This window comes from Vitis vinifera, chromosome 17 (assembly GCF_030704535.1).
Source record: "Vitis vinifera cultivar Pinot Noir 40024 chromosome 17, ASM3070453v1".
Taxonomy (NCBI): Eukaryota; Viridiplantae; Streptophyta; class Magnoliopsida; order Vitales; family Vitaceae; genus Vitis; species Vitis vinifera.
This window is the reverse complement of record NC_081821.1, coordinates 10,628,688-10,656,352: the sequence shown is the minus strand read 5'-3', so window position 1 is coordinate 10,656,352 and position 27,665 is coordinate 10,628,688. Positions and strand designations below refer to the sequence as shown.

The window sequence follows — 27,665 nt, the reverse complement described above, 5'->3', positions numbered from 1 at the left end:
TTATGGCATAAAACATGAGAGCCATTGTCTAAAAATAACATTATTTCACCATTATTCCAATTATGCCTATTGGTATTTCTACCTTATTCTCAAGCATGGTGAGTTTAATGTCCTTTTTCAAAGCATAAAAAGAACTATTGGAAGTCAAATTCATTTGCATTTGTCCAAATACACTCACTATTGGAAGGAATAGTACTATTCAAAGAGGGTATGATTCCTCAACTAAGATCATTTTAACACTAATGAGGATAAAGGTTCTCTAGCAAACCTATATGTGTGTTACCATGATTATTAAACACCACTTCATACCAAAAGTTGAGAGGTTTTTGTTACAACAAACATACATTCATTTTAGTAAAAGAATAATATTGTATAAGATATTTCATATATTAGTAATTTCTTATGGAAATAAGTTTCCTTACAAAATTTTTAAATAAAAATTATTGAAAATATCTCTATAAATATTTTAAATCATAAAGTAAAAAAGTTATGATATCAAAATAGACTTGTAAAAACTATTCAAAGAGTAAAAAATATTGAAGGAGTATATAGATATAACAAATAAGGAAACATAAGATGTTTTAAGACCCTTACAATCCTATTTGATTGTTGTCCTCTATAATATTTTCTATGATAGATTAAAATGGTTTTTTTTTATCCATAAAGATAGATATCATATCAAACAATATTTAAAATGTAAATAATTGTATCCTTGTGTTCTCACATTGATATCTTAATATTAAAGCTCTTGTCCATATAACACAAAATATAATAAAATATTGCTTAGTAAATTTTCAATTTAATAGTTAATTTGTTCCATTAAATTTTATGCATGTAATTTAATATTCATAATGCTTATTATTCTAAGTTTTAATAGGTCTAACTTGAGTTTCATCCAAATTCATTGTATTATTTTTTTCAATTTATAATTTTATATTGGCATACATAACAATATTTATTCTGCAGTATATTATAAATTTATTTTTGAAAAATATTTTCTCATTTATTATTTTAATTTTGATAAAAAAAATGTATAGAAATGTAATTAATAATAATAATAATAATAATAATAATAATAATAATAATAATAATAATAATAATAATAATAGAGAGGTTCAACCCAACTTAATTAGACTAATAATAATAAAATAGAGGTACAACCTAACCTAATTATACTCTTAACTCTTAATACTCAATTGGCCCAAACCTAAAAGAGTCAAATCTAACTTGAATTTAACCTACACTTTTATATATATATATATATATATACACATTTGTGTGTATTATTATTATTATTCTTATTAGAGTTTTCACAATATTTATAATTTTTTATTAATTTTTATCACATCAATATTTTTTATCAAAATTTTCATCTATATTTCTCCATATATCTATAAAATCTAATTATTGATATATCCATGAAACCCAATATTTTTATCATTGATTTGACTTGAGGAAATTATTAAGAAAATGGTTATTATAGAAAAAATTTTATAAATGAAAATCAAATATAATTATGGGAAAAGTGAGATTTTATTCACTAATATGAAAATATATGGAAAAAATAATCTCAAAATTTTAAAATTAGTATTATCTTTATATATTTAAAAATAATTTGAAATACATACACTTTTAATAAGTCAATCAATTATTCAAAAAAAAAATGTCTCTTTATTTGTCATGTCATCCAAATCAATTGACAATTAGATTCCCTCCATATAAAAGTTTTCCTTCCTTTTAGATATTTTATTATTATTAATTTTATTTTATTATTTTATTATTTAGGATTTTTTTTCTCCATAAATCTAATATTAATAAGTTAAAAATAAATTCATATTCTTGATAATAAATAAAGTAATAATAAATTTGTATTTATTATATAATATTAATCATTATTTAATATAATAGAGGATAAATTTGTTGTAAGAGTTTTTCAGAAATACTTTGATATATAGTATAAAAATAAATAAATAAATAATTATTTTTTACTAAATAAATTAATCATAACTAAAATAATTATATATTATTAAACTTATTGTTTATTATTTAATAAACAAGCTTAGTACTTTTTGAATTGGTAATTATTATTAAATAGGATTTGTTTGACAATATTTTCTCTTAAAATGTTAGAGAATAAAAAAAATATTAATCCTATTTAAATAGGAGTTTTTTTACACGATATTTCCTAAACTTTTAGGAAACTAAAATAAGAATCCTATGAAGTTTTTGTTTCTGGGAAAAAAAAATTCAAATAATAATAAATATCTAAAAGGAATGTAAACATATATATATATATATGAATGACATGACAAGTAAATGAGAATTTTTTAGAATAATTGAATGACTCATTAAAAAATGAATGTATTTTAAATTATTTTTAAATAGACAAAGATAATATTAATTTGAAATTTTGAGGTTTTTTTTTTATATATTTTTATATCAGTGAATCAAATCCAACTTTTCATCTTATGAGTTAAAAACCTAAATATTTCAAAATTATTTAATCTTTACAAAAAGAAAAACTAAATAAAAGAAATTTTAAGAAATTAAAAATATTTTAATAACTTAAAATTTTGTTTTTTTTTTTTAATTTTGTTAACTCTTTTATTGTAAAAAACAACAAACGCAATGTTGTCATAAAACCTTTTGACTTGTTCTCAGAGAATTATTTTGAAAATTAATTATACAAACATAAAAATAATATATATATCAAGAAATTTTTTTAAAAAAATAAATCATGTTCAATGTAAGAGATTTGAAACCAAATGTAATATGCCAATATCTTTAACACAATTTTTAGAGCAACTACCTCACTAGGGAATGTTTAACTAGAGTCGTAGGGTTGCGCCAGGCCCGTGCAGTAGTGCTACGCATGGGCGACGCTCGAAGGTTCCGGTAGCAAGCTACCCTGGCGAACCATCACCCTTAAAAATTAATTTAATATCGTGTGAGTCGATGACCCACGTATCAGATATTAAACTGATAAGAACAGATACTACACTTGATCTTAGCCAAAAGGCCGAGAAAGGTATGCTTTCGACAGCAACTATGTTCCTATTTTATATCGAATTCTTGGGTTGTCCGTTCTCTTGTTTTTTCGATGTGGGACAAAAGCCCAAACCCATGGTTCATAGTCCCATGCGCTAGTCAACTTCTGCATCAGAGAAAGATGGAGAAGCCATGGCTGTCGTTGATGTTGATCAGCATCCTCTGTTGTCTTGCTCTCTGTAAAGGAATTGAATCGCCTGAATTTGCAGTGATTCATGCAGAATCAGATTTCGAGGTCAGGCTCTACCCGGAATCGACTTGGATGACGGCTTCTGTTCGGGACATATCCTTTGAGAAATCAACCTGGAATGGCTTTCACAGGTCCTTTACCCTTTATCATTTTCTCGCTTCTAGTTTGATGAAGAGTTAGCCCACCCTTTGATTTCCTAGAAACTGCAGGAAAAATGGAAGAAAATTGAAAATTTTGAGTTGGGAAACATGAGGGTTTTTTTTTCCCTCTGTTTTCTTGGGAACCAAACGGAGGGTAAGTGAAAATTTGATCATTTCATTTAGTTCCACTAAAATTGGGAAATGGGTTTTGAATTTTTTTATTTTTTATTTTATATTGTAGGGTATAATATCAATATATTGAAGAATTTCTTGGCTGCTGAGTACTCTGCTGATATTTAAGGCTTTTCATGACAAAATTTGGGAATTTTTGCAAATTTTGTTTGCGTGTGATATATGATAAAGATCAATTGCAGATTTTTTTGGCTTTTCATCAGAACCCACTTGGAAGATTGGTAGTGGTTATGATGAGAATGCAAATTCTTGGAATTTAACTGGCAACCCACTGGATGTTGTAGTTGATTACTGTATTTTCTTGTATCTGAAAATGCATGTTGAGGTTGCTAAGTTGCTTTCTTCATTTGAATTGGAAATTGCCTAAATAATAAAAAATAAAAAATAAAAAATAAAACGCTTCATCCACTACTTTTATTTTATTTCATTTTTTTTTTCAAAAAAAGTTGTTTGAAACTGCACCTTGAAAATGTGATTTTAGTACAAATTTAGATACTGTATTTTGAAACTATGGCTTTAGTATGCTTTTAGAAACCTTATTTTGAAACTACAGCATCTAATTTATATAGAAGTTGTATTTTCAAGATGCAGTTTCAAACAAATTTAAGGAAAAAACCAATAAGCTTATATTTTGATCAATACTTTCAAAACATACTTAAAACTTATATTTTGTTTGTAACATGAGTCCATTTGACCCCAGATCCAGAGAAGCTTTTCTTACTAACAACTTGTACTAAAACCTAGACCAACTTTGATGAATTTTTTATCAAATTGGCCCTCAAACCAAACAAAATATAAGTTTTGGGTACATTTTGAAACTATTATTCAAACTAGTTTTCTTTTTAAATATGTTTGAAACAACATTTTGAAAATACTACTTCTATATAAATTAGAGACTGTAGTTTCAAAACATGGTTTCCAAATCTTTATTAAAGTTGTAGTTTCAAGATGCGGTTTTTAAATTTGTACTAAAGCCATAGGTTCAAGATGGGAGTTTCAAACAATTTTTTTCAAACAAAATAAAATGTTGCCAAAGGGGTTTTGAACAGTGGTATGAGAGGAAGGCCGAGATGTATATTTTAATGGTCAAAATGGCCAATTTGAACCAAAACTCAACTTTGATGGGAAGTGTTTATTTTGTGCTTGCTGCCACTTTCAACTGTAGACCAATGTTATAGAAATTAATCTTTATGATTTATATTGTCAATCATTTCTCTTACATATTGTCAATTTATAGTCTCTTCTTCTGGTGCTAACTCCATCTGCAAAATATCCTTCATGTCATCCTTTGTTGCATTTTTATTGGAATTTTCTCTTCTGATTTTATCAGTATATTCAGGAATTTTCACATTGGTTCACAGTCTAGGAACAGGAAGATTCTTAGAGTGGGGGCAGTGAATGCTAGGGGGGGTAACAGGAGGGATTCTAGTCTTTTGGGATAATAAAGTGCTAGAGCTGATGGGCATGGAATTGGGCTTGTACTCAATCTCTTGTCGCTTTAAGTGTTGTGATGATTGTTTCGTCTGGATTTTTTCAGGGGAGTATGGCCCTACCCTTGGGAATGCTAGAGAGGACTTTTGGGATGAATTTGGGGCAATTAGGGGCCTGTGGAGTGACCCATGGTGTATTAGGGGAGACTTCAATGTTGTGAGATTTCCAGGTGAACATTCTGGTGCATCGAGATTGACTTCGGCAATGAGAAGATTTACAAAGGTCATTGATGACCTCCATTTGAGGAATCTTCCTTTGTTAGGGGGGTCTTCTACTTGGAGTGAGGGTTTGAATAATCAGGCCTATTTGAGGTTAGATCGTTTCTTGGTTTCTGAGGGATGGGAAGGCCATTTTAGCAATGTGTTGCAGTGTGTCTTGCCTAAACCCGTGTCAGATCATTCTCCAATTCTATTGGATGTGGGTGGGATGCGGAGGGGTCCTTCTCCCTTTAGGTTTGAGAGTATGTGGTTGAAGGAGGAGGGTTTCAAGGATCTAGTGAAGTTTTGGTGGTTGGAGCTTAGTTTTAGAGGATTCTCTAGTTTCATTCTGACAGAAAAGTTGAAAAAACTAAAAGGCTTTTTGAAGAGCTGGAACTTTGAGGTGTTTGGCAATGTGGCTATTAGAAAGAATTTGACCCTCACCCAGGTGGGCTTTTGGGATTCACAAGAGTTACTAGGGACTTTATCTATAAAGGAAGAGATTGCCAAGAAGGCTTCAAGGGTAGAATTTCGGAAATGGGCTCTTATGGAGGAAACAAGCTGGAGACAGAAGTCAAGGGAAGTTTGGCTAAAGGAGGGTAACAGAAATACCAATTTTTTTTCACAAAATGGCAAATGCATGTATTGAAGGAGAAATTTTTTAGCTAAGGTCAAGATTAATGGGGCTTGGTTAACAGAGGAGGCTGATATTAAAGCCGAAATTGTCCAGGCATTCCAGGCCCTTTTGTCAAAATCTGGAGATTGGCACCCTAGTATAAGTGGCATGGACTTTGAAACCTTAAATAGGCAAGATGCAGCGAAGTTAGAGGAACCTTTTACTGAGGAAGAGGTTTCAATGTGTTGTCAGCTCTTAATGGGGACAAAGCCCTAGGGCCGGACGGTTTTTCAATGGCATTTTGGTAGTGTTGTTGGGATGTCGTTAAGGAAATGGGTTTCTTTAGGGATTTTCATAATCACGATAGATTTGTAAAAAGCCTCAATGCTACGTTTCTGGTATTGGTGCCAAAGAAATGAGGGGCTAAAGATCTTAGGGATTTGAAGCCTATAAGTTTAATGGGGAACCTGTATAAATTATTGGCTAAAGTGTTGACTAATAAGCTTAAAAAGATTATCAATAAAGTGGTTTCTTTTTTTCAAAATGTCTTTGTGGAAGGTAGGCAAATCCTTTATGTTGTCCTAATAGCAAATGAAACAATTGACTCGATGCTGAAAAGTAATAGGGTTGGGGTACTGTGCAAACTAGATATTGAGAAGGCATATGATCATGTCAATTGGGGCTTTTTACTTGCGGTCTTGGAAAAAATGGGTTTTGGCTAGAGGTGGATTAGTTGGTGCATTTCTACTCCAAGTTTCTTGATTATTGTGAATGGTACCCCTTTAGGTTTCTTCCAAAGCTCTAGAGGATTAAGACAGGAGGATTGTCTTTCTCCGTATTTGTTTGTGCTTGCTATGGAGGCGCTTAGCTGTCTCATTGGAAGGACAAGGGAAGGTGGCTTTTTGACTAGCTTCAAAGTGAATGGGAGAGGTGGAGAGGGTTTGGAGGTTACTCATCTACTGTTTGTAGACAACACTTTGGTGTTTTGTGAGCCTCCCATACCCAATTGACCTACTTAAACTGGTTGCTTATGTGGTTTGAAACCATTTTGGATCTGAAAATTAATTTAACAAAGAGTGAGTTTATTTCGGTGGGTAGAGCAAAGAACCTTGATGAGTTGGCTCTTGTATTAGGCTGTAAAGTGGGAGTGCTCTCGACCACCTCTTTGGGGCTCCCTTTAGGTGCCCTTTTTAATGCGTTGGTGGCTTGGGATGGAGTGGAAGAAAGATTAGAAGATTAACTTTGTGGAAAAGACAATATATTTCCAAAGGGGGAAGACTAACGTTGATTAGAAGTACATTATCTAATTTGTTAATCTACTTTTTGTCTCTTTTTCGGATACCAAGGATTATGCGGTTAAGGTTGGAAAAAATCCAAAGGGACTTCCTATGGGGAGGCGGGACCTTAGATAGTAAGCCTCATCTAGTGAAATGGGATATCATTTGCTCTAACAGAAGGATGGGGGGCCTAGGTGTTAGGCGCCTTCACTCGCTTAATAAGGCCCTCTTTTGTAAGTGGATTTGGCGCTTTGCTTCAGAAAGGGAGGCCTTTTGGAGACAAATTATTAGTGGTAAATATGGGGATTTGGAAGGGGGTTGGTGCTCTAAGAAGTGAGAGGAGGCTATGGTGTTGGTTTATGGAAGACCATAAGAAAGTTGTGGGATGTAGTTAGTTCTAAATTGTCCTTTTCAATGGGCAATGGGAAAAGGATAAAGTTTTGGAAAGATAAGTGGTGCGGGGAGGAGCCGTTAAATGTTTCTTTTCTCTCTTTATGTGCTCTTTCTAACTCTAAAGATGCTTGAGTGGCGGAGTTGTGGTAGCATTCTAATGAGGGGGGTGGTTGGAATCCTAACTTCCTAAGACCCCTAAATGATTGAGAGATAATTATTGTGGAACGCTTTTGGCAAGACTTCAAGATAAATTGGTAGAAGAGGGGAAAGAGCATAAAGTGTGTTGGGTTGATATGAAGAGTGGAACATTCTCTGTTAAATCACTTTATGCTAGCCTAGAGACAGGAAGGGTAGTGCAATTCCCTTCTAGTGTTGTGTGGAATGCATGGGTTCCTCCTAAGGTGTGCTCTTTTGCTTGGGAGGCGACTTGGGGAAAAGCTCTAACTCTTGACTAGCTTCAAAGGAGGGGGTGGTCTTTGGCCAACCATTGCTTCCTATGTCTATCTCATGAGGAGTCTATTGATCACATCCTTTTGCATTGTGACAAGGCAAGGGTGTTGTGGGAGCTATTATTCTCTCTCTTTAGAGTTTTTTAGGCGTTGCAATCCACAATTAGAGAGACTATGCTAGGCCGACATGGTTCCTTTGTTGGAAGAAAGCAGAAAAAGGTTTGAAGGACAGCTCCTTTATGCCTCTTCTAGACTATTTGGAAAGAGAGAAATAGAAGATCTTTTGAGAATGTGGAATTCTCAATCCAAAGGCTGAAATACTTGTTTTTGTGTAAGTTGTTAACTTGGATCAAACTGTTTATAGGTGAAAGATTGATGTCCATAGTAGATTTCATTGATTGGTTGGGGTCAGTTTGAGAGAAGGAGTTTCTTTTTGTCTTCTCCTCCTTTTTTTGGCACTTTTTGGTTGTCGTTGTATACATCGTGTGTACTTTGGTCTACCCTTTTTGGCGTTTTTAATAGAAATCTCATTTGCAGATAAAAAAAAAAACAAAAAAAAACAAAAAACAAAAAAGATTAAATATCATTCTCAGAATAAGGCTTTGAATATATGGAAGGTCCCTGGCTTTATTTTGAACTGGATTTTTTGTTTTGACTAGTGTAGGTCATTCTATATCAGTTAGGAAGTCCACTGGCTTTGTTAAGAGCAGTGTTTCAACAATTTTGATGATGAACAAAGTGACTTTCTTGTGTAATGACCTAGTTGACGCTCACATCACTAAATTAAGACTTGGTGGTTTGGCTTATAAGCACTTGGGCACCCTCCCCTTGATAGTCAGTTTTCAAGGGTGAGTTCTACCCAATATATACGTAACAATTTGTATCAGAGCAGGCACCATGGGGGCAAGATTGAGGGAGGGTTACTACCTAGTCATGTGCAGTATCCACCAAGTCAACTCACCACCCATAAAAACCACCATGGAAATCAGCGGTTTTGAAAGCATAGTGGATTGTAATGACAGTTGAGTCCCACATCACTAAGTTAAACCAACACCCATGGCGGTTTTTATGGGTGGATTGATGACTTTGCAAATCCTGCACACAGCTAGGTAGTAGCCCTTCCCCAATCTGCCCACACGGCGCATGTTGGTCCATACATGGTCTATACATTGCATAGACCTTATCCTTGAAAATCAACTATCAAGGGGAGATGGCCCATTTGTTTATAAGCCCAACCACCAAACCTTAACTTAGTGATGTGATACTCAACTAGGTCACTACAACCTGACTGTAAAATCATCACTTGTCAGAAGTAACTTTTGTTTGTAATTTCCCAAAACATGTTCTTGGAATTAAAGCTGGGCTGTTTTGTTATGTTATTGTTGAATTTCCATAACATAAGATGGTCAACATGTTCAGACGTAGTGTTTTTTCTGGAAAGCAACATCCATCCTGAATATAAAGAAACAAATCAATAAATAAAGGAATCTTTCACTCATTGTGGATAATGTACAAGGATTATTCCCCAATATGAAATCTAATCTTTCATAGAACTTCTTCTCCTGGAAATGCTGCAGTCTTAGTGATGATCTCTTTAGGATTTTCCTCTTTATGATTCTGGAGGATTCATTTCATTTTGCTTTGGATTCACTCACCTGACAGGCTGTTTCAGTACATCCAAGGCGCCAATTTGAACTTTTCTCGGATCGCAATGACCGCACCTGTCCTAACAAGCATTGTTCCTGGTGCCGGCCCTCTTCACTCATCGGCTTATTTTGTCCGGTTCTACTTGCCTGTGAAGTTCCAGGCCACCCCTCCACTTCCTCTCCCTGAACTACACCTGAAACCAGATAAATGGGCAATTCACTGTATTGCAGTCAGGAAGTTCTCAGGATATGCCAGGGATGATAACATTGTTAAAGAAGCAGAGAAACTTGCCATCAGCCTGAGTAGGTCCCCATGGGCAAACTTCACTACTTCTGAAAGTAATTATGCTTACTCAATCGCACAATACAGTTCTCCATTTCAGATCTTTGGGCGCGTAAATGAAATCTGGGTGGATGTCAAAAATTCTGGGTTGGAAGGCTGTGAGTCCAGCAGCGTGTCTACATACTGAACTACTACTGCCTGTTGAGGGGTCATAACGATGTAAATATCTGGTTGTATGTATGCGAACAAGCTAATAGAACATGATTATGATGTAATTTGATCCGTCTACCTGTATGCATATATTATAAACATAAGCTGTGCTGGCCTTGTCATGATGCTCTGCTCTTTATTCTTGGTGTAGTTTCTTGGTCCTTTTGGTTCTCGTCTGCATTTAACTGGGTCATATATACTATCCTGTTTGGAAACTAGATGCTGCGGCAAAAACCCAAAATTCTCCTTTTTAGTTTTTTTCACAAAAACAACCCAAATGGATCACTAATTCAGTCAACAAAAAATGAAGACCAGCATGGGATTGCCTATTAGATCTTGAGTTGAAAGAGAGTCTCCATCGAAGCACATGCTTACAATTATTTTTTTTTCAATCTCGGGTGTTAAATACTTATGATGAAATTTAAGTTATTGGAGGAAAATATAAATAAATGAGATCAAAATATAATCAAATGAAAGCCGAATAAAGAAATGAAATCAAAATACAAAAGAAAATACAAAAGAATCATAGGATCATATTGGGTACAAAACAATGGACCCTAGACTGTATGTATAAATGACACAATGCGCACGATGTGATTGGTCTTGCTCCTGAATATGTATCAATTTGGTACTGTAGTGAGAGCCTTAAAAAAATGATGATTTTTTCCCCGGAACATTGCATCAAAATCTCATCCTATGTAGCGAGATTTACTCTCATAAATATTACGAGAAATTCAACATGATCACATAGATGTAAAGAGATGAATCTTGGATCCCCAAGTACCATGAAATTGGGACCACACAGCTGTTGTGTGTTAAATAGAATATCTCTTAAACTAGAAGTAAGCATCATGAGACGATAGCAACTGTCCAGCACAGCTTCAAATGATTCCCCAACCACCCTGTACCTTTCAAACACCCACACTCCAGAATGCATTCCACTCCATCTAAAGTTGAGTATCAGGGACACAGAAGAATAAAAGCTATCATCCAAGAAGAAAACTCTAGAATCCAACCAGGAGTACAACATAGCTTTTTGTCTTATAGTGACAAACATACAAGTTAATAATCTAAAATGGATTTATGTAACTCTAACTTACAAAGAATAAATGAATTGCACTTACAATAAGAACAAACAATCAAAAATGCAGAAACCAAAGATTAGTTTGGCCTGCGTTTTGGATAGATATAGGATGGCAAGGATGATCTAACACCGGCACCTCTTTTTCCGGGCATAGGCAGCTTAATTTGACTACAGTAAACAATGAGAAGAAGACCTAGAAGCAAAATAAATAGGAAAAATGGTGATGCTAAGACTGACTTTATTTTCAAGGATGATATGCTCAACCGAGAATTAGTGGTACTTAGCCACAAGTATTCCCCTTCAACCAAGGCAGCTCCTAAAGTCCAAGAAACATCTCCCGGGCCAAAATTTATTTCTGCATCACCAAGACATAGACCATCTTCAATGAGTGAAGCTAAATAGGGCACACTGAAACAAAACTGCCTAGCATAATTTCCGGAAATGCTGCCAAAATGAGCATCTGATCTTGAACATAGTAGCTGGCCTCTCTCCCAAATTTCTGTCATGTTGGCTCTTTGACTCAAATTCAGCATGGTGTAAACAACAAAAAATCCAGACAAAGCATGAAAGCATGCAGCAGCATGGGTGGTGGCTTTAGAATTCAGTATATTGCTGCCTGCAGAATGCAAGATGGAAGTTAAACGTATGAACCTTAGCACATGAAACCTACCACTCCTTCAGTGCAAAAATGGTGGGAAGCTAGCTTGTGGATAACATATGATGCATAGATGGTCTTAGTAATGAGAATGACAGAACTGCATTGAAACTAAAAATAAATAGAATAAAACATGTGGCATGTTGACGCATGGAACTTCAAATCCTGAATAAATTTCCTTGTTGAAAGATGTAACCATTTAAATTATAGTGACGGTGCATAAGTTTAAAGATATGTTTGGATCCCGGAAAGTGTGAGGGAAAATGCTAGGGAAAAAAAATAAAGAGGAAAAGTAGAAGGAAAGAAAAAGTGAAAGAAAATAAAAAAATTGATTTAAAATCAATAAATTATTTTTATATACTACTTCAAACTCATTTCACTCGATTAACCCATCTATATAAAGATTAAATAATTTTAAAATATATAAATTTCTTGTTAATTTTAATTATATTTGACTTTCTTTCATATTTTTCATAGTACAACCAAACATAAGAAAATCATTTTCTTTAATATTTTTTTTCTTTCCTTAACACTTTCCGAGAACCAAACATAGCCTAAATATTTGAATGATGTACCTAGAGGAGAACCAAGAAAACTAAATAAGGTCAAAATCCATTTCAATACATGCATATAAGTTAAAAGCTTCATAATGCATATGTTCTTTATTTGATGTCAAACCAATCACAGTGCCTACCACAATAAAGCACAGGTGTCCATTGGACAGATTGAACCTCAGGGTTGCAATTGTTATATTAATGGTGCCTGAGCAAATGGAGCAAAGTATATACAATGTATACAATTGACCCCAAAAAGGCGCGCTTGAGGAAAGGAAAATAACAAAAAATGTAAAAACAATCTCTGACTCCTAAACTCAAGCTAAACCAATCAACAAAGCCTAGCATAGACAAAGAATGGTCATCTATGCACATTAGAGACCTTACTAGATATTATAAAATGCTGTTCTTGGTAGCCCTAAATGTTTAATAATTTATTATTGCAGAAGCCCCAAGTGAATTCTGGAGGTCATTGGAAGAGAGATCAGATTTTTAGCACATGTGAATTTGTAAGGCCATAAAAATGTCAAAAAATGTATAAATGTGCACGAACTGTGTGTGGAATAAACTGCTGTTAGAGGTTTAGAAGTTTTAACTGACCACTATGAGAAGGCAAGTGTGCTTTGCAGTTTAAAGCAAGTGTTAGGTTGGACCAATCTGAGCTGCTTGAATGTATTGCAGCAGTCCTTGCAAGTCCTTTGCATTGCTCCCAATTCAGGTCTCCAACTAGATACACAGAAGTGAAGTGATGATTTCGCATGGGCTGAGAACTATTCGAGTCAGTAGCATTTGAAAAAATGCAACCATCACAGGTGTAATTGTTCACATAATCAGAACCAAGACAAGGATGCTGGAGTTCCAGTTTACGGCCAGAACCTTCTCTGAGTGGTTGCACTTGGCTTAGCATACTAACTGTCCTATCAAATGCCTTATTTATACCAAATTCCGTCAATGAGTATGCCAAGATTCGATGTTCAAACAAGCCAACCCTTGATCTGACCAAGTGCCCATCTTCTCTTGATTCACCTACCTCCATCACCACCTGCAATGATGAACCACCCAAATCCAGAAGTCCCAAAGTGGGCAACCTTGAATTATTTCCAAGTCTCCCCATCTTATAGTTCAGAGCAATCCAACCATAGTAAGCTTCTTCTTTTCCACTCAACACCCTGATCCAACTTCTCCTATGCAAAAATGCATGCTTTCCCACAACAGCCTCTGCATCATCCAAAACTTGCTTAACATCAACAACATCCAGCCTCCTTAGTCCAGCAGTAGCTAGAACAAAAACCGGAGTCTCTCCACGTCTTTCAGGTGGTACCTGCTGCTCAGCCCAAAGAATCAATGGCTCCAAAGACGCCCTCACCCCTGAATAATTACCAACAAATTTATCTAACCCAGGTTCAGTTTGCAAGCAATGGTACTGACAAGCACCTTTCCAAAGAGGACTCTTGGTTGACAAGTCGGGATATGAATGCATCAACATAGGCAGCTCCCAGTTCCTCTCACCTTTCATGACCCACTCATACACATTCACTCTCGTCCCTGTGCTTCCACAGTCCACAACCACAGTAAAGTAAGGCCTTCCCAACACATTGCCACCTCTCCCCGGTCCAAATACATGATAAACACCAACCAGTAACAGCACAACGGCCAGAACTATGATACCAATATTGAAGACCCGTTTATATTGAACAAATCCCATGATAGGAATTTTAAACTTGGAAGGCGACCTGGGTTCCATCGCCAAAACACCAACATGGATAAATCCCTACTTCTTATCTGCCTGCAAAACCCCTAGAGATTTGAACAAAAAGACACTCTACACAATCAGCACAAGTGTCTAGTGTTTCCAAATCCCACAACTTTCTATTTCCTCTATTCGCTCTTAGAGTGAATCACACAATAGCACAGATTTGCAGGAGATTATTGTGGAAATGATGATTTGAAGCCCTGATGAAGAACAACCCTTCATCTTTGAACTTTGATCCATGGACATTACTGGGATTGAATATGTGTGGAGTTTGAATCTCAGACAGAATCAAAGACTCTAGCGAATATGCAACATGAAGCTGACACTTTTGAAAGATGCGTGGACTCAATCAGAGATGCTGAAAGGGGATCGACGCACCTTGGTCGTCTCTGCAAACCCTAAAAACTTGACTACAGCCTACTCTCTCTCCCTCCCCTGTGAGAAAGAAGGGAGATCCCTCTCTCTTTCTCGCCTTCCAAACAGCGTATGACCATTATGGCCAGCCATTTTTAGAGTGACATTGTGTTCGGCAATTTTTTTGGAAATCATGTAACAATGCACCCCAACTACAAAAAAAAATATGAGATCGTAGAAATTTACTTTTTACTTTTTAATTTTAATGTAAAATAGGGAAAAAAATATTATCTATTCCACAATAGTGGTTTTAAATTTGTTTCATAATTATCCTCTCCAAAAGACAAAATACACATTAATTTAATATCACTTATTAATATGCACATGTATCATTTATTTTTATTATTTCTCTCACATCAATATATCTGTCTTACCACTTACCACGTTTCCACTTTTTTTTTTTTTTCAATTTTTTCATTTTTTTTGCTCTCTAGCCACCATAATCTATTTTCACCTATTATAGTTTTTATTATTATTTTTCTTTTTTTCCTTTATATTCTTTTTAATATGCTCGTGCATTTTTTCATAAAATTAATTTTAATTTTTTTTACTCTCTAATTTCTCCATATTTATTGATTTTAAATTTAAATTTAAGAAAATGGAATTTTAAAGAATTGTTTGGGAATGGAATTTTTGAATTTTTGATTTGAAATGAATTGGAGTTTCGAAAATTTATTTGAAAGTGACATTTTAAAAATTAAATTTGAAATTGTGGAATTTTTAGAAAATTACTTTTAAGAATTTGAATCTTGGAAAATTAAAATTAAAAGTAGAAACTTAGAAAATTATTTCGAGAATTAAAAAAAAATTGGAGTTTTGAAAATTAGTTTGAAATGGAGTTTTGGAAAATTAAGTTTGAAAATTGAAAATATGGAAGTCAATTTTTTATATTAAAATACGAAGAGTAAAAAAAATAAAAATGTCACGCGGTGGATCAAATTTCCATGTTGCCTTCTCATACCCTGAATCCCCATTAGCATCAATGTAGGCACCTCCCATGCAACCACTGCCACTTGTAGCTTTTCCTCACCAACATTGCATTCAAAAGACGGACAGAGATTTAACGATCTCTAGGCTACCATGATAGTTGGTTTCTTCGCAGCGCGAGCATACCAACTAGGCGAAGCTGTAGGGATCCTTCGGCTTAGCCGCACGCTCGCCACTGCATGCGCTCTCACAGTCGACAGTGGCACACTCGTTGGTTGCTTCAGCGGCGACGGCCTTGCCTACAACAGCTCCCACGCTTCTTCGTGTCTCCATCCTGATGTACGCTTCCATTTCCACCATGCCATTGGTGGCCAACACAGAACCTTTGTCGGCATTGAAGTTTGGGTCGTCTTCTAGCTCGCAAACCATAAGTTCAGCAACGTCCAATGGAGGGTGTTTGGCTTGGAAAGCAAGGTCCCAAAGCTATTGGAGCCTTGTCTTTTTTAGCAGCCTGCTTTACACTAGCGTCGATAGAGATGCTTAAGCAGGCGAGTGGCTTTGACCGCAACAACGAGGACAAAGATCATCATAGGCTGGTGGTGGTCACTGAGGCATAGCCTATACCAACGGCTAGCAAACCCCGACGACGCAGTACTCCGACGTCGATGGCCGACATATTGAAGGTTTGTGCAACAACGCTTCAGGCCATCTCTCTCATTCACTCTCATTGATAGAAAACTAAGAAGATGATAAAAAGTTCTCACTAAAATCCAGATTACATACTATCGACTAAAATTTGAATAACTTGGCATAAATGTCTTCCCTATAAATGGAAATGAAAAGAAATAAAAGAAACCAAGCAAGCAAGCATACACTGACCACCCTTAATCGGCAAAATGAATCTCAAATGTCAATAAAAGATGGAAGAAAATAATGCGAAATGGAAGGAGATGAAGTATACGGGGACTACATCTAGTGAGAATCGCTTAAGCGTTAATGCTTGATTTCCAGTGTTTCGTTACCTTCCCCCTCCACAACACAAGTTCTTTCCCTCTTCAGCTCTCCTCCAACTCTCCAAAACCCTCCCCGAAATAAAAAATGGCTTCATTTTCCTTCTAATGCACTTTTTTCCCTACCCGTTCCCCTGCTCGTCTGCTCCTTGCTCAGCCAATATGTCACCATCTCAACCACCACCATGAGGAGGTGATGGTGTCCTTCACCATGTGTCCCATGCATGCTAGTCCTCGAAAAAGTCGGCCCCCCACTCCTACAACAAGCTACCAGCTATCCGGGTGGCCAACATGAGGGGTCTACAAATATGTCCCTCTTCGGTAGAGTTCACGAGTGTAAGAAAATATGAACACTAGAGTGAAAAGAAGTGTGAATAGTGAGTGAAATGAAGTGAACTCTACCGAAGAAAGAGAAATACCCCTAAAGGTACATGAGTAAAATACAAACTCGCTCAACCAACAAAGGAACAAAAAGGTCTCTAAAATCCTAGGAGAAGGGTAGCTCTCATAATGCCTCCAAAAGTGACTCAAAAATTGATGTCAAAGATGAGTAACGATTGAACCACCTTGGAGTACAAGAAAGAATGCGTGCAAAGGGGACTGCACTATGTGAACTACATGAAAACGCTAAGCGTAGGGTGCCCAAACACATGTCCGAAATATGTGTCATGAACTGAAAGAACTATGTCATGTGCAGGGGAAAGGGAAGTCTAGAAGAGCATGATGAACAAGCGATGAGCACAAGGTAACGGGGTGAGGAAAATGAGGACGAATGTAAAATCGTGAAGGCAAAATGTGCAATGCCAGTGAATATGAATGTCAAGAGCCATGACTATGAATGACAAGGCTGAGGAAAAGTGGCTTTGAATGCCAAAAGGAGGAAATATGGTGGCACTACATGCCTGAATAAGTATGTACCACAAGTGACTCTAAGAAGCGATGATGGCTCTGAACCCCGAAATGAAAATGCGACTCTAAACGTCAAACGAAAAAGAGACATGATAGCTCTGAATGCCGAACTAAAGACGAACAATGACTCAAACGCCAAACTGGAGATGCGGCTCTGAATGCCAAAATGAAAATGTGACTCTGAACGTCAAACAGAAAAGATACGTGATGGCTTTGAATGTTGAACTAAGAACAAATGACGGATCTGAACGTCAAACTGAAGAGGCAGCTCTAAACGCCAAAATGAAGATATGGTGAATCTAAATGTCGAACCGTAAGGAAACGGTGGCTCCAAACGCCTAACTATGAACTAATAGCTATGAACGTCAAGCCGAGAGAGACGACTCTGAACGTCGTAACTAAGAAGACATGATAACTTTGAATGTCGAAGCTAAAAAGGACAACCCTGAACGTCGTAACCGAGAATGGACAGTGACTCTGAACGCCAAACTATGAACTGACATCTCTGAATGTCAAATGGAGAAGGACGACTCTGAATGTCGTAAGTGAGAAGATATGACAGCTTTGAACACTCAAACTGAAAAAAGATTGTGGCTTTAAGCACTGACACTGAGAAGAGATAGTGGCTCTAAACGCCAAACTGTGAACATGACTCTAAATGTCAAACTAAAAAAAATGGTGGCTCCGAATGCCATAACTGAGGAAAGATGGTGGCTCTGAACGCCCAAACTGAGAAGAGATGGTGACTCTGAACACCGAAATTGAGAAAAGATGACGGCTCTAAATGCCCAAACTGAGAAGAGGTGGTGGCTTTGAACGCTCAAACTAAGAAGATGATGGCTTTGAATGCCCAAACTGAGAAGAGACGGTGGCTCTGAATGCCCAAACTAAGAATATGGTGGCTCTGAATACCCAAACTGAGAAGAGATGGTGGTTCTGAACGCCCAAACTGAGAAGATGGTGGCTTTGAACGCCCAAATCGAGAAGAAGTGGTGGCACTAAATGACCAAACTAAGAAAAGGTGGTTCTGAACGTCGTAACTAAGAAGATATGGTGGCTCTGAATGACCAAACTGAGAAAATAGTGGCTCTGAACGCCAAAATAAAAATGCAAGGAGATAATGAGAAGGAAATATGCCCCAGTGTAGTGTGCCGCTACAACTCTCAATCCATAGGAAGGGTCTGAAAAAGACCCCATGAGTCTCAAAAGATGCTTCGCTGATGAGTCGGTACAGTCAAACCGACTATAAATATGGCCTTACAACCCATCGGACTGAATCACAAGACCCGATGATGTGTCACAATAGGTCAAATGTCTCTAACTCGATATGCTCTGTTGGAGGAATCCATCGTCGTCTCAAAGGAATGATCCATTTGGGAGTCATAAGGGAATAATCTGTCGGGGTAACTACCGCGTCCTCAACACAAAAGTCTACTAGAAAGTCATGGATAGCGGGGCAATCAAAACCCAGAAGGTCGTGCTCCTCTAGAGGCTCATCTCGACCAAAAGTCACTGAAATAGTGGCACACTAATGTAAGTAAACATCCCTCAGCAAAGTAATGAAAATCGTAATAGATCTATGAGAAAACAATCATCTTCACAACTAAGAGAGGGAAACATGCCCCAATATAGCAACTAGTGCATTTAGTCTGTCCTGATAACTCGAGAATAAACCCAAAGGGATGTATAAAAGATCTGACATGTACTCCACTGAAATGATGATATGGGAGTGTAGGCGTCTGAGATAACTCCATCACAAAATCAAGACAATATCAGAGAGTATGAGGCTGACTAAATGACTCAAGCAAAGACTTCACTAGGGAATCATCGTAAAATGAAAACAGATCATCAACTCAACGTGTATGTCGTAAATGGGGACGATCATGCAAATCAATGGAGATCCACAAATCTCAGCCAAAATGGAAATATGCCCCAGTATGGCATCAGATGTGTGGTAGATCTGAAAATCAGATGACATCAAATCATCCATCATCAAATGTGTGATCTTGGTCATCCACGTCCATGACTGAATCGGACCCACATGTCAAAAAGGCGTATCCCAGAAGGAAAATCATGATAACATCTAAATGTCGAAAAGTGTGGGTCTGACTAGATGGCTCAAGAGAGGCTCCACTAGAGGATCATGATAAGATAACGAACAGGTCATCGCCTCAATGTGTATCTCGTAAGTGGGTTGAATAGGCAACTCCATGAAGATCCATAAATCTCAACCGAAAGGGAATATGCCCCAGTATGACATCAGATGTGTGGTATATCGAAAAATCGGACATCATCTGATCACCCATCATCAAATGTGCAATCCTAGTCATCCATATCCACAACTAAATCGAGTCCAAACATCATAGAGGCGTGTCCTAGAAGGGAAAGCATGATGACATCCAAATGCCGTAAAGTGTGGGTTTGACTGAATGGCTCAAGAAAGGCTCCCATGGGAGATCATGATAAAATAACAACTAGGTCATCGTCTCGGTGTGTACCTTGTAAGTGAGGATAAGCATGCAACTCCATAAAGATCTGTAAATCTCAATCAAAATGAAAATACACCCTAGTATGACATCAGATGTGTGGTAGATCAAAAAATCAGATGACACCAAATCATCCATCACCAAGTGTGTAATCCTAGTCATCTATGTCCGCAGCTGAAACGAATCAACAGATTAAATAAGCATCTCCCAGAAAAAGAAATATGATGATATCTAAATGCTAAAAAATGTGAGCCTAATTGGATGGCCCAAAAGAGACTCCACTGGGGGATATTGACAAGAAAACAATAGACTATCAACTCGGCATCATGTAACTCTATAAAAATCTACAAATCTCAACCGAAAGGGAAATATGCCCCAATATAGCATCAAATGTATGGTAGATTAGAAAATCAAATGACATTGGATCATCCATCATTAAATGTGCAATCCGGGTCATCCATATCCACAACTGAATCGGGTCCAAACGTCAAAGGGGCGTCTCCTAGAAGAAGAAGCATGATGGTATCTAAATATCAACCAAATCTCAAACACCTGTCCAAATAAGGGCTATTGAAGACGATATCTGATCCCATGGCCTCATGATGGTCTTAAGACATGGGACGTAATGTAGGTTAGGGTGATTGGGTAATAGAAATGAGGGAAAATTAGGCTCAAATACCCAATAATAAAAAACCCATGCCCTCATGTATAAAATGCAACATGTATAGAAAAACTCGTGAGCCATGGACCTAAAGTGCTCAATGTGAATATAATATCAATAATGAGACGATGAAGCAAATCAAACTGATAATGAGATGCGCAAGAATGATGCAGGGGAAATATCAAACCTGGAATAGGTCAGTGTAAGAAAAGAACAAGGGGGTGAAGCGAATGATATGGATCACAAGCAATGACGAAGATGATAGTGAAACAATGAATATACGAAGAAAAGTGATGATCAACTCAAGTCAAACATGGAGCAAAGTCACATCAATAATGAATGCAATGATGGATAGGACAATAGCCCAGAGTCCCTAGGAGAAGGTCATTCATCTTACTTTTAAAGAAATATGACAAAGTGAATACAAATAAAATCTTATCTCAGAAAGCTCACATACGAACTCTCAACAATAAACATACTCGATAAAGTGACCATCGGATATCAACATACACGCTCAACAATGGAGAATACTATGCACATACATACATGTGTTTTTTTTTTTTTTCATTTCATCATTTTTTTTACATATATACAAATGGGCATACCCTGAACATAAACAAATGAGCCCCAAATATGATATCAATAATGGATATACACACTCTCAAAAACTCTCTCTAACGAGATGAAATTTCAAACTAAGGATCTTTGAAGTAGTGTATATGTGATAGGTAGTGGAAATGATGTGACCATCTTCCATGTAATGAACTGAAGAGGATCACCACTTAGGGTGGAGAGAATATGAAGCAAAACAAGCAGTAAATAGAATAAAAATGAAGAGATGAAGAACACAACCAATGAGATACGATGGAATGCAGTAGAGTGATGGTAGGAAAAATAATGAGAGAAATATGCACTTGTAGGTCCAAGACTCATGAGACTCCCAAATAATGCATGCATACACTAAAGGGGCCTCATCCCGGTGCAAAAAAGTGAGCAAGGCAAAAAAAAAAAAAAAAAAGGCTATAATGCACATGCGAGGCTCAATGGGTTAGCAACGGTTTGTATGTCAAAATGGTGAAATGGTATATGGCTAACCGAAATGATGGCCACCCATCCTACGACCATGATCTCAAACATAGTACCTCTTTAGCTGATCTACGTTGGTCGGCTCCGAGAATTGGTTTCCATCTAGATCCATCAACCATGCAACGTCCTCTAGGGTTATCTCCTTAATGAAGTAAGGTCAGTTCCAATTGGGTTTGAACTTCCCTCTAAAATCTCCAATCAAACCTCTGATGACCTTCAAGACTAAGTCAACCCTCTGTAATGGCCTATCAACAATCTCTGCTATCTTCCCCTGCCAACGGGAGATGAAGGAAGAAATGGACTCTTCTGATCTCTGTCTAAAACCCTCGAGTTCTCTCCTCGACACATCTACGACAGTATTAAATGAAAATTGTCATAGAAACTCCTAAGCTAGGTTATCCCATGTCCTACGTCACGAGGACTCCAAGGATGCGAACCAACGCTAGGCTGCGCCACTTAGAGATAAAGGAAACATGGTGATCATTTGTGACTCGTCTAACCCATGGGCCCTCATCACAGTACTGTAAAGTCGAACATGAATGCAGGGACAACTAACACTCGTGTACCTCTCAATGTTAGGCATCCTGAACTTGGCCGGTAAACTGACCACTGGTATACTATCAAGATCATCCCAAGCCGATGAACTATCAGATACTCTCAATTGCTTGATACGCTACTCAATATGATCCATACGTGCATGAGTATCCTCAAGGACTGTGGTCTGGACTACTGCAAATGGGGCAACCTCATAATGACCATGTAATATATAGGGTAGAGCCTATGACACTATCGGAACAGGTGGTGGTGGTGGAGGTGGAAATGAGTCATAAGGCGTTTCATCTTGAACTATGGGTTGTCTACTCTATTGATTGCCTATCTCCTGTTTGAGACTGGCCAATGCCTCCTGAATAGAAGTCATGGCAGTCGTGAACTGATCAACTGTGACAACCCACCGATCTATGTCTGATCTCTCGAAAAAGTGAACTAATCTCCCCTCTACTCTGACCTAAGATGACAAATCCACACTGAGAATAAAGAACCAATCTTGAAAAGCATGAAGCACGAGATATGGTATGCACAGGGAAAAATTAGAAAAAATGCTAGTCTGAACTAGAATGAGCAAGGCATTGAAGTGTAGAAAGACTGTCTGACTGTAACTCAAACCCATATTGATCTCTATGCACTCTCAACTAGATACCAAATAAGGGAGTACTGGACCCAAAGTGTAACCAAAGAGGCTCTGAAGGCCCTCAGATGCACCCACATGTAAAGAGGGAATCCTAGTCAAATGATCTAAAGCTAAACCTATAGGGTATGCAACCCCTAGCAGAATCGATCATACCCTCCGGTGGTACGCAACCCTCTGCACACCTTCGAAGAAACGGGGCACTTCCATGCAAGGTGGTCATCACCTCCACACATGCACTACCTTGACATCCCGGGGGGTTTTCTATGGTGAAGCCTCTCAAAACTCTCAACACTCAATAGTCAACTAAAGTGCGTAGTGAGCGGTGTGGGTGCATCCGAAAACCCTATGAAGCTATAGTAGAAAGAGAAAACACACTGGTCGCACAAATATCCATGAAACCTAGCTCTAGACTATACAGGTCTTCAATGATCAGACTCCAATCAACATCGATATGTTGGTCTCCTTTAGAATGCTCTCAAACATTAATATACCCGTCATTAGACCCTACTTCCAACCTCTAGCTCGATCAAAGGAGCAAGCACACATAAGGCCTCACACTTGCAAAAGTAGAGTCGAAGTGAAAGAAATGACTGAAACGAGAGGGTTAGAGGTAAGGAAATAGATGTGTGGCCCACACAGACAAACGACATGCAATGATACAGGAGAAGAGTAGTCATGCACCATACAGTCAAGCAAAGTACATATATATCACTCATGTCCGTACGCAAGCTATGACAATCAAGATGAATAGTGACAAAGACAACATGCTCAAAGATGATCAAGATAATATACGAGCACGAGAATCAACACATCAAGTCGAAAGATATACAACAAGTGAGTCTATACATGTAAGGTGAACAAAAATATCATGGCAAGATTAGAGTCACTATGCTAAGATAGGCAAGATAACACAACCAACATGTTAATGTCCCAAGTGGATATAGCAATGAAGCACAGAAAAATCGCTACATTAAAATCCTCAATCCAGATAATCAATCAACACAATTAGCATGTCAATGTCCCAAATGAATATAATAACCAAGTATGCATCCAATGACATCAAGAGCTCTCAATGAATAATCAAGAGATAGGTATCCACTAATCGACCCATCAAACGTCACATTTGCCTCATCTTAAGTTCAAGCTTGACCCTCTCATGATTCCCCAGCGGAGTCGCTATTTTGTGGACCCTGTATTTTGCACGATTCGTTCCCACAAATGGCGAACTCGCTTTTCATTTGAAAAATGATTTATTTATTAAGAAAATGACTTGGAGTCGCCACTTATTTTTGTTTTATTTTTAAAGTGTAAACAAAATAAGAAAGAAAACCCTAAGTGTGACTCCTTATTTGAAAAATATGGTCTGTGAAAAACCAAATCAAGGCTCGGGGGTCAGGTTACTTATTGGGAAGGTACGATAAATACCGTAACACCCCTCTAAATCCCTAAAAATGGGTCTCTACTAATAAAATGAACCACGTGTGGCAATTGGTTGATTAAACGTGGATACCAAAAGATGATCATACACTGGGAGCCAAAACAAAGCATAGAGAATGGTCAGAGTGAGAGTGGGTGCGTACCTTGGCAACAAGCGAATAATGCGCTATCATGAAATGGGGTTAGTGCACAAGAATGAACGTAAAATATATCACATGCATCACCAAACGGAATATGAAATCACCTTTGGCACACATGACATTTCACTCAAGTTCATTTTTATTTTAAGTAAAACTTCTTTGATGTTGGACCTCCCACCAAAGCCCAATTTATCTTACATGAATTAGTCTCACAAATTTTATTATTTCAGAATTATGAAAAATTCATTCTTACTTATGTAAAATTAAGAGAAACAGAAGGTTATTTGAAAACTAGAGTGGAATTAAAACTATTCGAGAGAAAACTGGATTTCTGAAATTTATTTTAAAATTGGAGTCTAAAAAATTATTTGAAAATTGGAGTCTTGGGAATTAAATTTAAGAATTGGAATTTTGGAAATTAAATTTGAAAGAAATTGAAATTTTTAAAATTATTTGAGAATTAGAGTTTTGAAAATTAAACTAAGGAATTGAAACTTTGGAAATTAAACTTGAGAGAAATTAGCAAATTATTTGAGAATTGGAGTTTTGAAAATTAAATTTAAGAATTGGAAATTTGGAGATTAAATTTGAAAGAAATTAGAATTTTGAAAGGTATTTGAGAAGTAGAAACTATGAAAATTAAATTATAAAAATTGGAATCTTGGAAATTATTTGAATGTGGAATTTTTAAAAATAAATAAATAAAATGATGATGATAATAATAATAATAATAAATAAATAAATAAATAAATAAATGTGAGAATTTGAATTTTAGAAATTGGAAATTAAGTTCGAAAATTGGAAAATTGGAAATTCAGAAATTGAAAACTGGATTTGGAAATCAGAATTTTGAAGAATTATCTAAAAATGAAATTTAATAATAATAATAATAATAATAATAATAATAATAATAATAATAACAAAAATAATAATGATTAAATAAATAAATGTGAAAATTGGAATTTTGGAAATTGGAAATTAAATTTGGAAATCAGAATTTTGAAAAATTGTTTGAAGATTAAATTTTAAAAATAAATAAATAGAATAAATAGAATAATAATAATAACGAAAATAATAATTAAATAAATGAACGTGAATGTTGGAATTTTTAAATTTTGAAATTAAATTTGGAAGTTGGAATTTTAAAGAATTGTTTAAAGCTGGAATTTTAAAAATAAATAAATAAATAGAATAATAATAATAATGAAAATAATAATTAAATAAATGAACGTGAATATTGAAATTTTTGAAATTGGAAATTAAATTTGAAAGTTGGAATTTTGAAGAATTGTTTAAAGATGGAATTTTAAAAATAAATAGAAGAATAATAATAACAAAAATAATAATTAAATAAATGGACGTGAATATTGAAATTTTTTAAATTGAAAATTAAATTTGGAAGTCGGAATTTTGAAGAATTGTTTAAAGATGGAATTTTAAAAATAAATAAATAGAATAATAATAATAACGAAAATAATAATTAAATAAATGAACGTGAATATTGAAATTTTTGAGATTGGAAATTAAATTTGGAAATCAAAATTTTGAAGAATTATTTAAAAATGGAAGTTTGAAAATTAAATTTAAGAAAAGGAAATTTTAAATAATTGTTTGGGAATGGAATTTTTGAAAATTAGATTTGAAATGAATTGGAGTTTCGAAAATTTATTTGAAGGTGACATTTTAAAAATTAAATTTGGAATTGTGGAATTTTTGGAAAATTAATTTTAAGAATTTGAATCTTGGAAAATTAAATTTAAAATTAGAACCTTAGAAAATTATTTCAAGAATTAAAAAAAAAATGGAGTTTTGAAAATTAGTTTGAAATGGAGTTTTGGAAAATTAAGTTTGAAAATTGAAAATATGGAAGTTAATTTTTTATATTAAAATATGAAGAATACAAAAAAAAAAAAAAAATGACATGCGGTGGATCAAATTTCCATGCTGCCTTCCCATACCCTGAATCCCCATTAGCATCACTATAGGCACCTCCCATGCAACCACTGCTACCTATAGCCTTTCCTCACCAACATTGCATTCAAGAGACGGATAGAGATCTGATGATCTTTAAGCTACCATGACAGCTGGTTTCTTCGCAACGCGAGTGTACCAACTAGACGAAGTCGTAAGGATCCTTCGGCTTAGCCGCACACCCGCCACTACACGCGCTCTCACAGTCAATGGTGGCGCACTCGTTGGTTGCTCCGACAGCAACGACCTTGCCTACAATAGCTCCTACACTTCTTCATGTCTCCATCCTGATGTACGCTTCCATTTCCACCCCGCCATTGGTGGCCAACACAGAACCTTTGTCGACATTGAAGTTTGGGTCGTCTTCTAGCTCGCAAATCACAAGTTCAACAGCGTCCAATGGAGGGCGTTTGGCCTGGAGAGCAAGGTCCCAAAGCTGTTGGAGCCTTGTTCTTTTGAGCAGCCTGCTTCATACTAGCGTCGGTAGAGATACTCAAGTAGGCAAGTGGCTTTGATCGCAAAGACGAGGACGAAGATCGCCATAGGCTGGTGGTGGTCACTGAGGCACAGCCTATACCAACGGTTAGCGGACCTCGACAACGCAATGCTCCGACGTTGATGGCCGACATATTAAAGGTTCGTGTAGCAACGCTCCAAGCCATCTCTTTCATCCACTCTCATTCACTCTCATTGATAGAAAACTAGGAAGATGATAAAAAGTTCTCACTAAAATCCATAGTACATACTACCAACTAAAAATTAAATAACTTGGCTCAAATGTCTTCCCTATAAATGGAGATGAAAAGAAATAGAAGAAACCAAGCAAGCAAGCATACACTGACCACCCTTAATCGCCAAAATGAATCTCAAATGTCAATAAGAGATGAAAGAAAATAATGCGAAAATGGAAGAAGATGAAGTATACGGGGACTACACTTGGTGAGATTCGCTTAAACACTAATGCTCGATTTCTAGTGTTTCGCTACCTTCCCCTCCCCAACACAAGTTCTTTCCCTCTTTATCTCTCTTCCAGCTCCCCAAAACCCTCCCCGAAATAAAAAATGGCTTCCTCTTCCTTTTAATGCACGTTTTTCCCTACCCATTCCCCTGCTCATCTGCTCTTTGCTCAGCCAATATGTCACCATCTCAACAACCACCATGGTGAGGTGGTGGTGTCCTTCACCATGTGTCCCATGCATGCTAGTCCTCGAAGAAGTTGGCCTCCCACTCCTACAACAAGCTGCCAGCCATTCGGGT

The 27,665-nt window shown here is 36.4% G+C and overlaps 3 protein-coding genes and 1 non-coding gene across 4 annotated transcripts; 2 read left to right on the top strand and 2 right to left on the bottom strand.

Moving 5' to 3' along the window:
• Positions 1–2,820: 2,820 nt before the first annotated feature.
• On the top strand, positions 2,821–10,257 carry LOC100248414 (uncharacterized). Its single transcript, XM_002281793.4, has 2 exons — positions 2,821–3,369; positions 9,656–10,257. Exons 1-2 carry the CDS (start codon positions 3,101–3,103, stop codon positions 10,107–10,109), a joined length of 723 nt encoding a protein of 240 aa, XP_002281829.1. The 5' UTR covers positions 2,821–3,100; the 3' UTR covers positions 10,110–10,257.
• LOC132253025 (U2 spliceosomal RNA) lies at positions 2,838–3,032 on the bottom strand. Its single transcript, XR_009464806.1, has one exon. It is a non-coding gene; the product is annotated as a U2 spliceosomal RNA (small nuclear RNA).
• LOC109124331 (uncharacterized) lies at positions 3,367–8,251 on the top strand. Its single transcript, XM_019226455.2, has 2 exons — positions 3,367–3,532; positions 3,620–8,251. Exon 2 carries the CDS (start codon positions 4,969–4,971, stop codon positions 5,905–5,907), a length of 939 nt encoding a protein of 312 aa, XP_019082000.1. The 5' UTR covers positions 3,367–3,532; positions 3,620–4,968; the 3' UTR covers positions 5,908–8,251.
• Positions 10,258–11,097: 840 nt separating the features above from the next.
• On the bottom strand, positions 11,098–14,735 carry LOC100265564 (probable apyrase 7). The gene is made up of 2 exons (XM_002278449.5): positions 13,026–14,735; positions 11,098–11,832 (listed from the first exon to the last, which is right to left on the bottom strand). The coding sequence occupies exons 1-2, from the start codon at positions 14,167–14,169 to the stop codon at positions 11,294–11,296; spliced, it is 1,683 nt and encodes a 560-aa protein (XP_002278485.3). The 5' UTR covers positions 14,170–14,735; the 3' UTR covers positions 11,098–11,293.
• Positions 14,736–27,665: the final 12,930 nt, after the last annotated feature.

Excerpts from the sequence above, each read along its gene's own strand:
- LOC100248414 (XM_002281793.4), top strand. The coding sequence starts at position 3,101 with ATGTGGGACAAAAGCCCAAACCCATGGTTCATAGTCCCATGCGCTAGT. Across the intron at positions 3,370-9,655 it reads ACCTGGAATGGCTTTCACAG|GCTGTTTCAGTACATCCAAG; the intron begins GTCCTTTACCCT and ends CTCACCTGACAG.
- LOC100265564 (XM_002278449.5), bottom strand. The coding sequence starts at position 14,169 with ATGGAACCCAGGTCGCCTTCCAAGTTTAAAATTCCTATCATGGGATTT. Across the intron at positions 11,833-13,025 it reads ACACTTGCCTTCTCATAGTG|GCAGCAATATACTGAATTCT; the intron begins GTCAGTTAAAAC and ends TGCATTCTGCAG.
- LOC109124331 (XM_019226455.2), top strand. The coding sequence starts at position 4,969 with ATGCTAGGGGGGGTAACAGGAGGGATTCTAGTCTTTTGGGATAATAAA.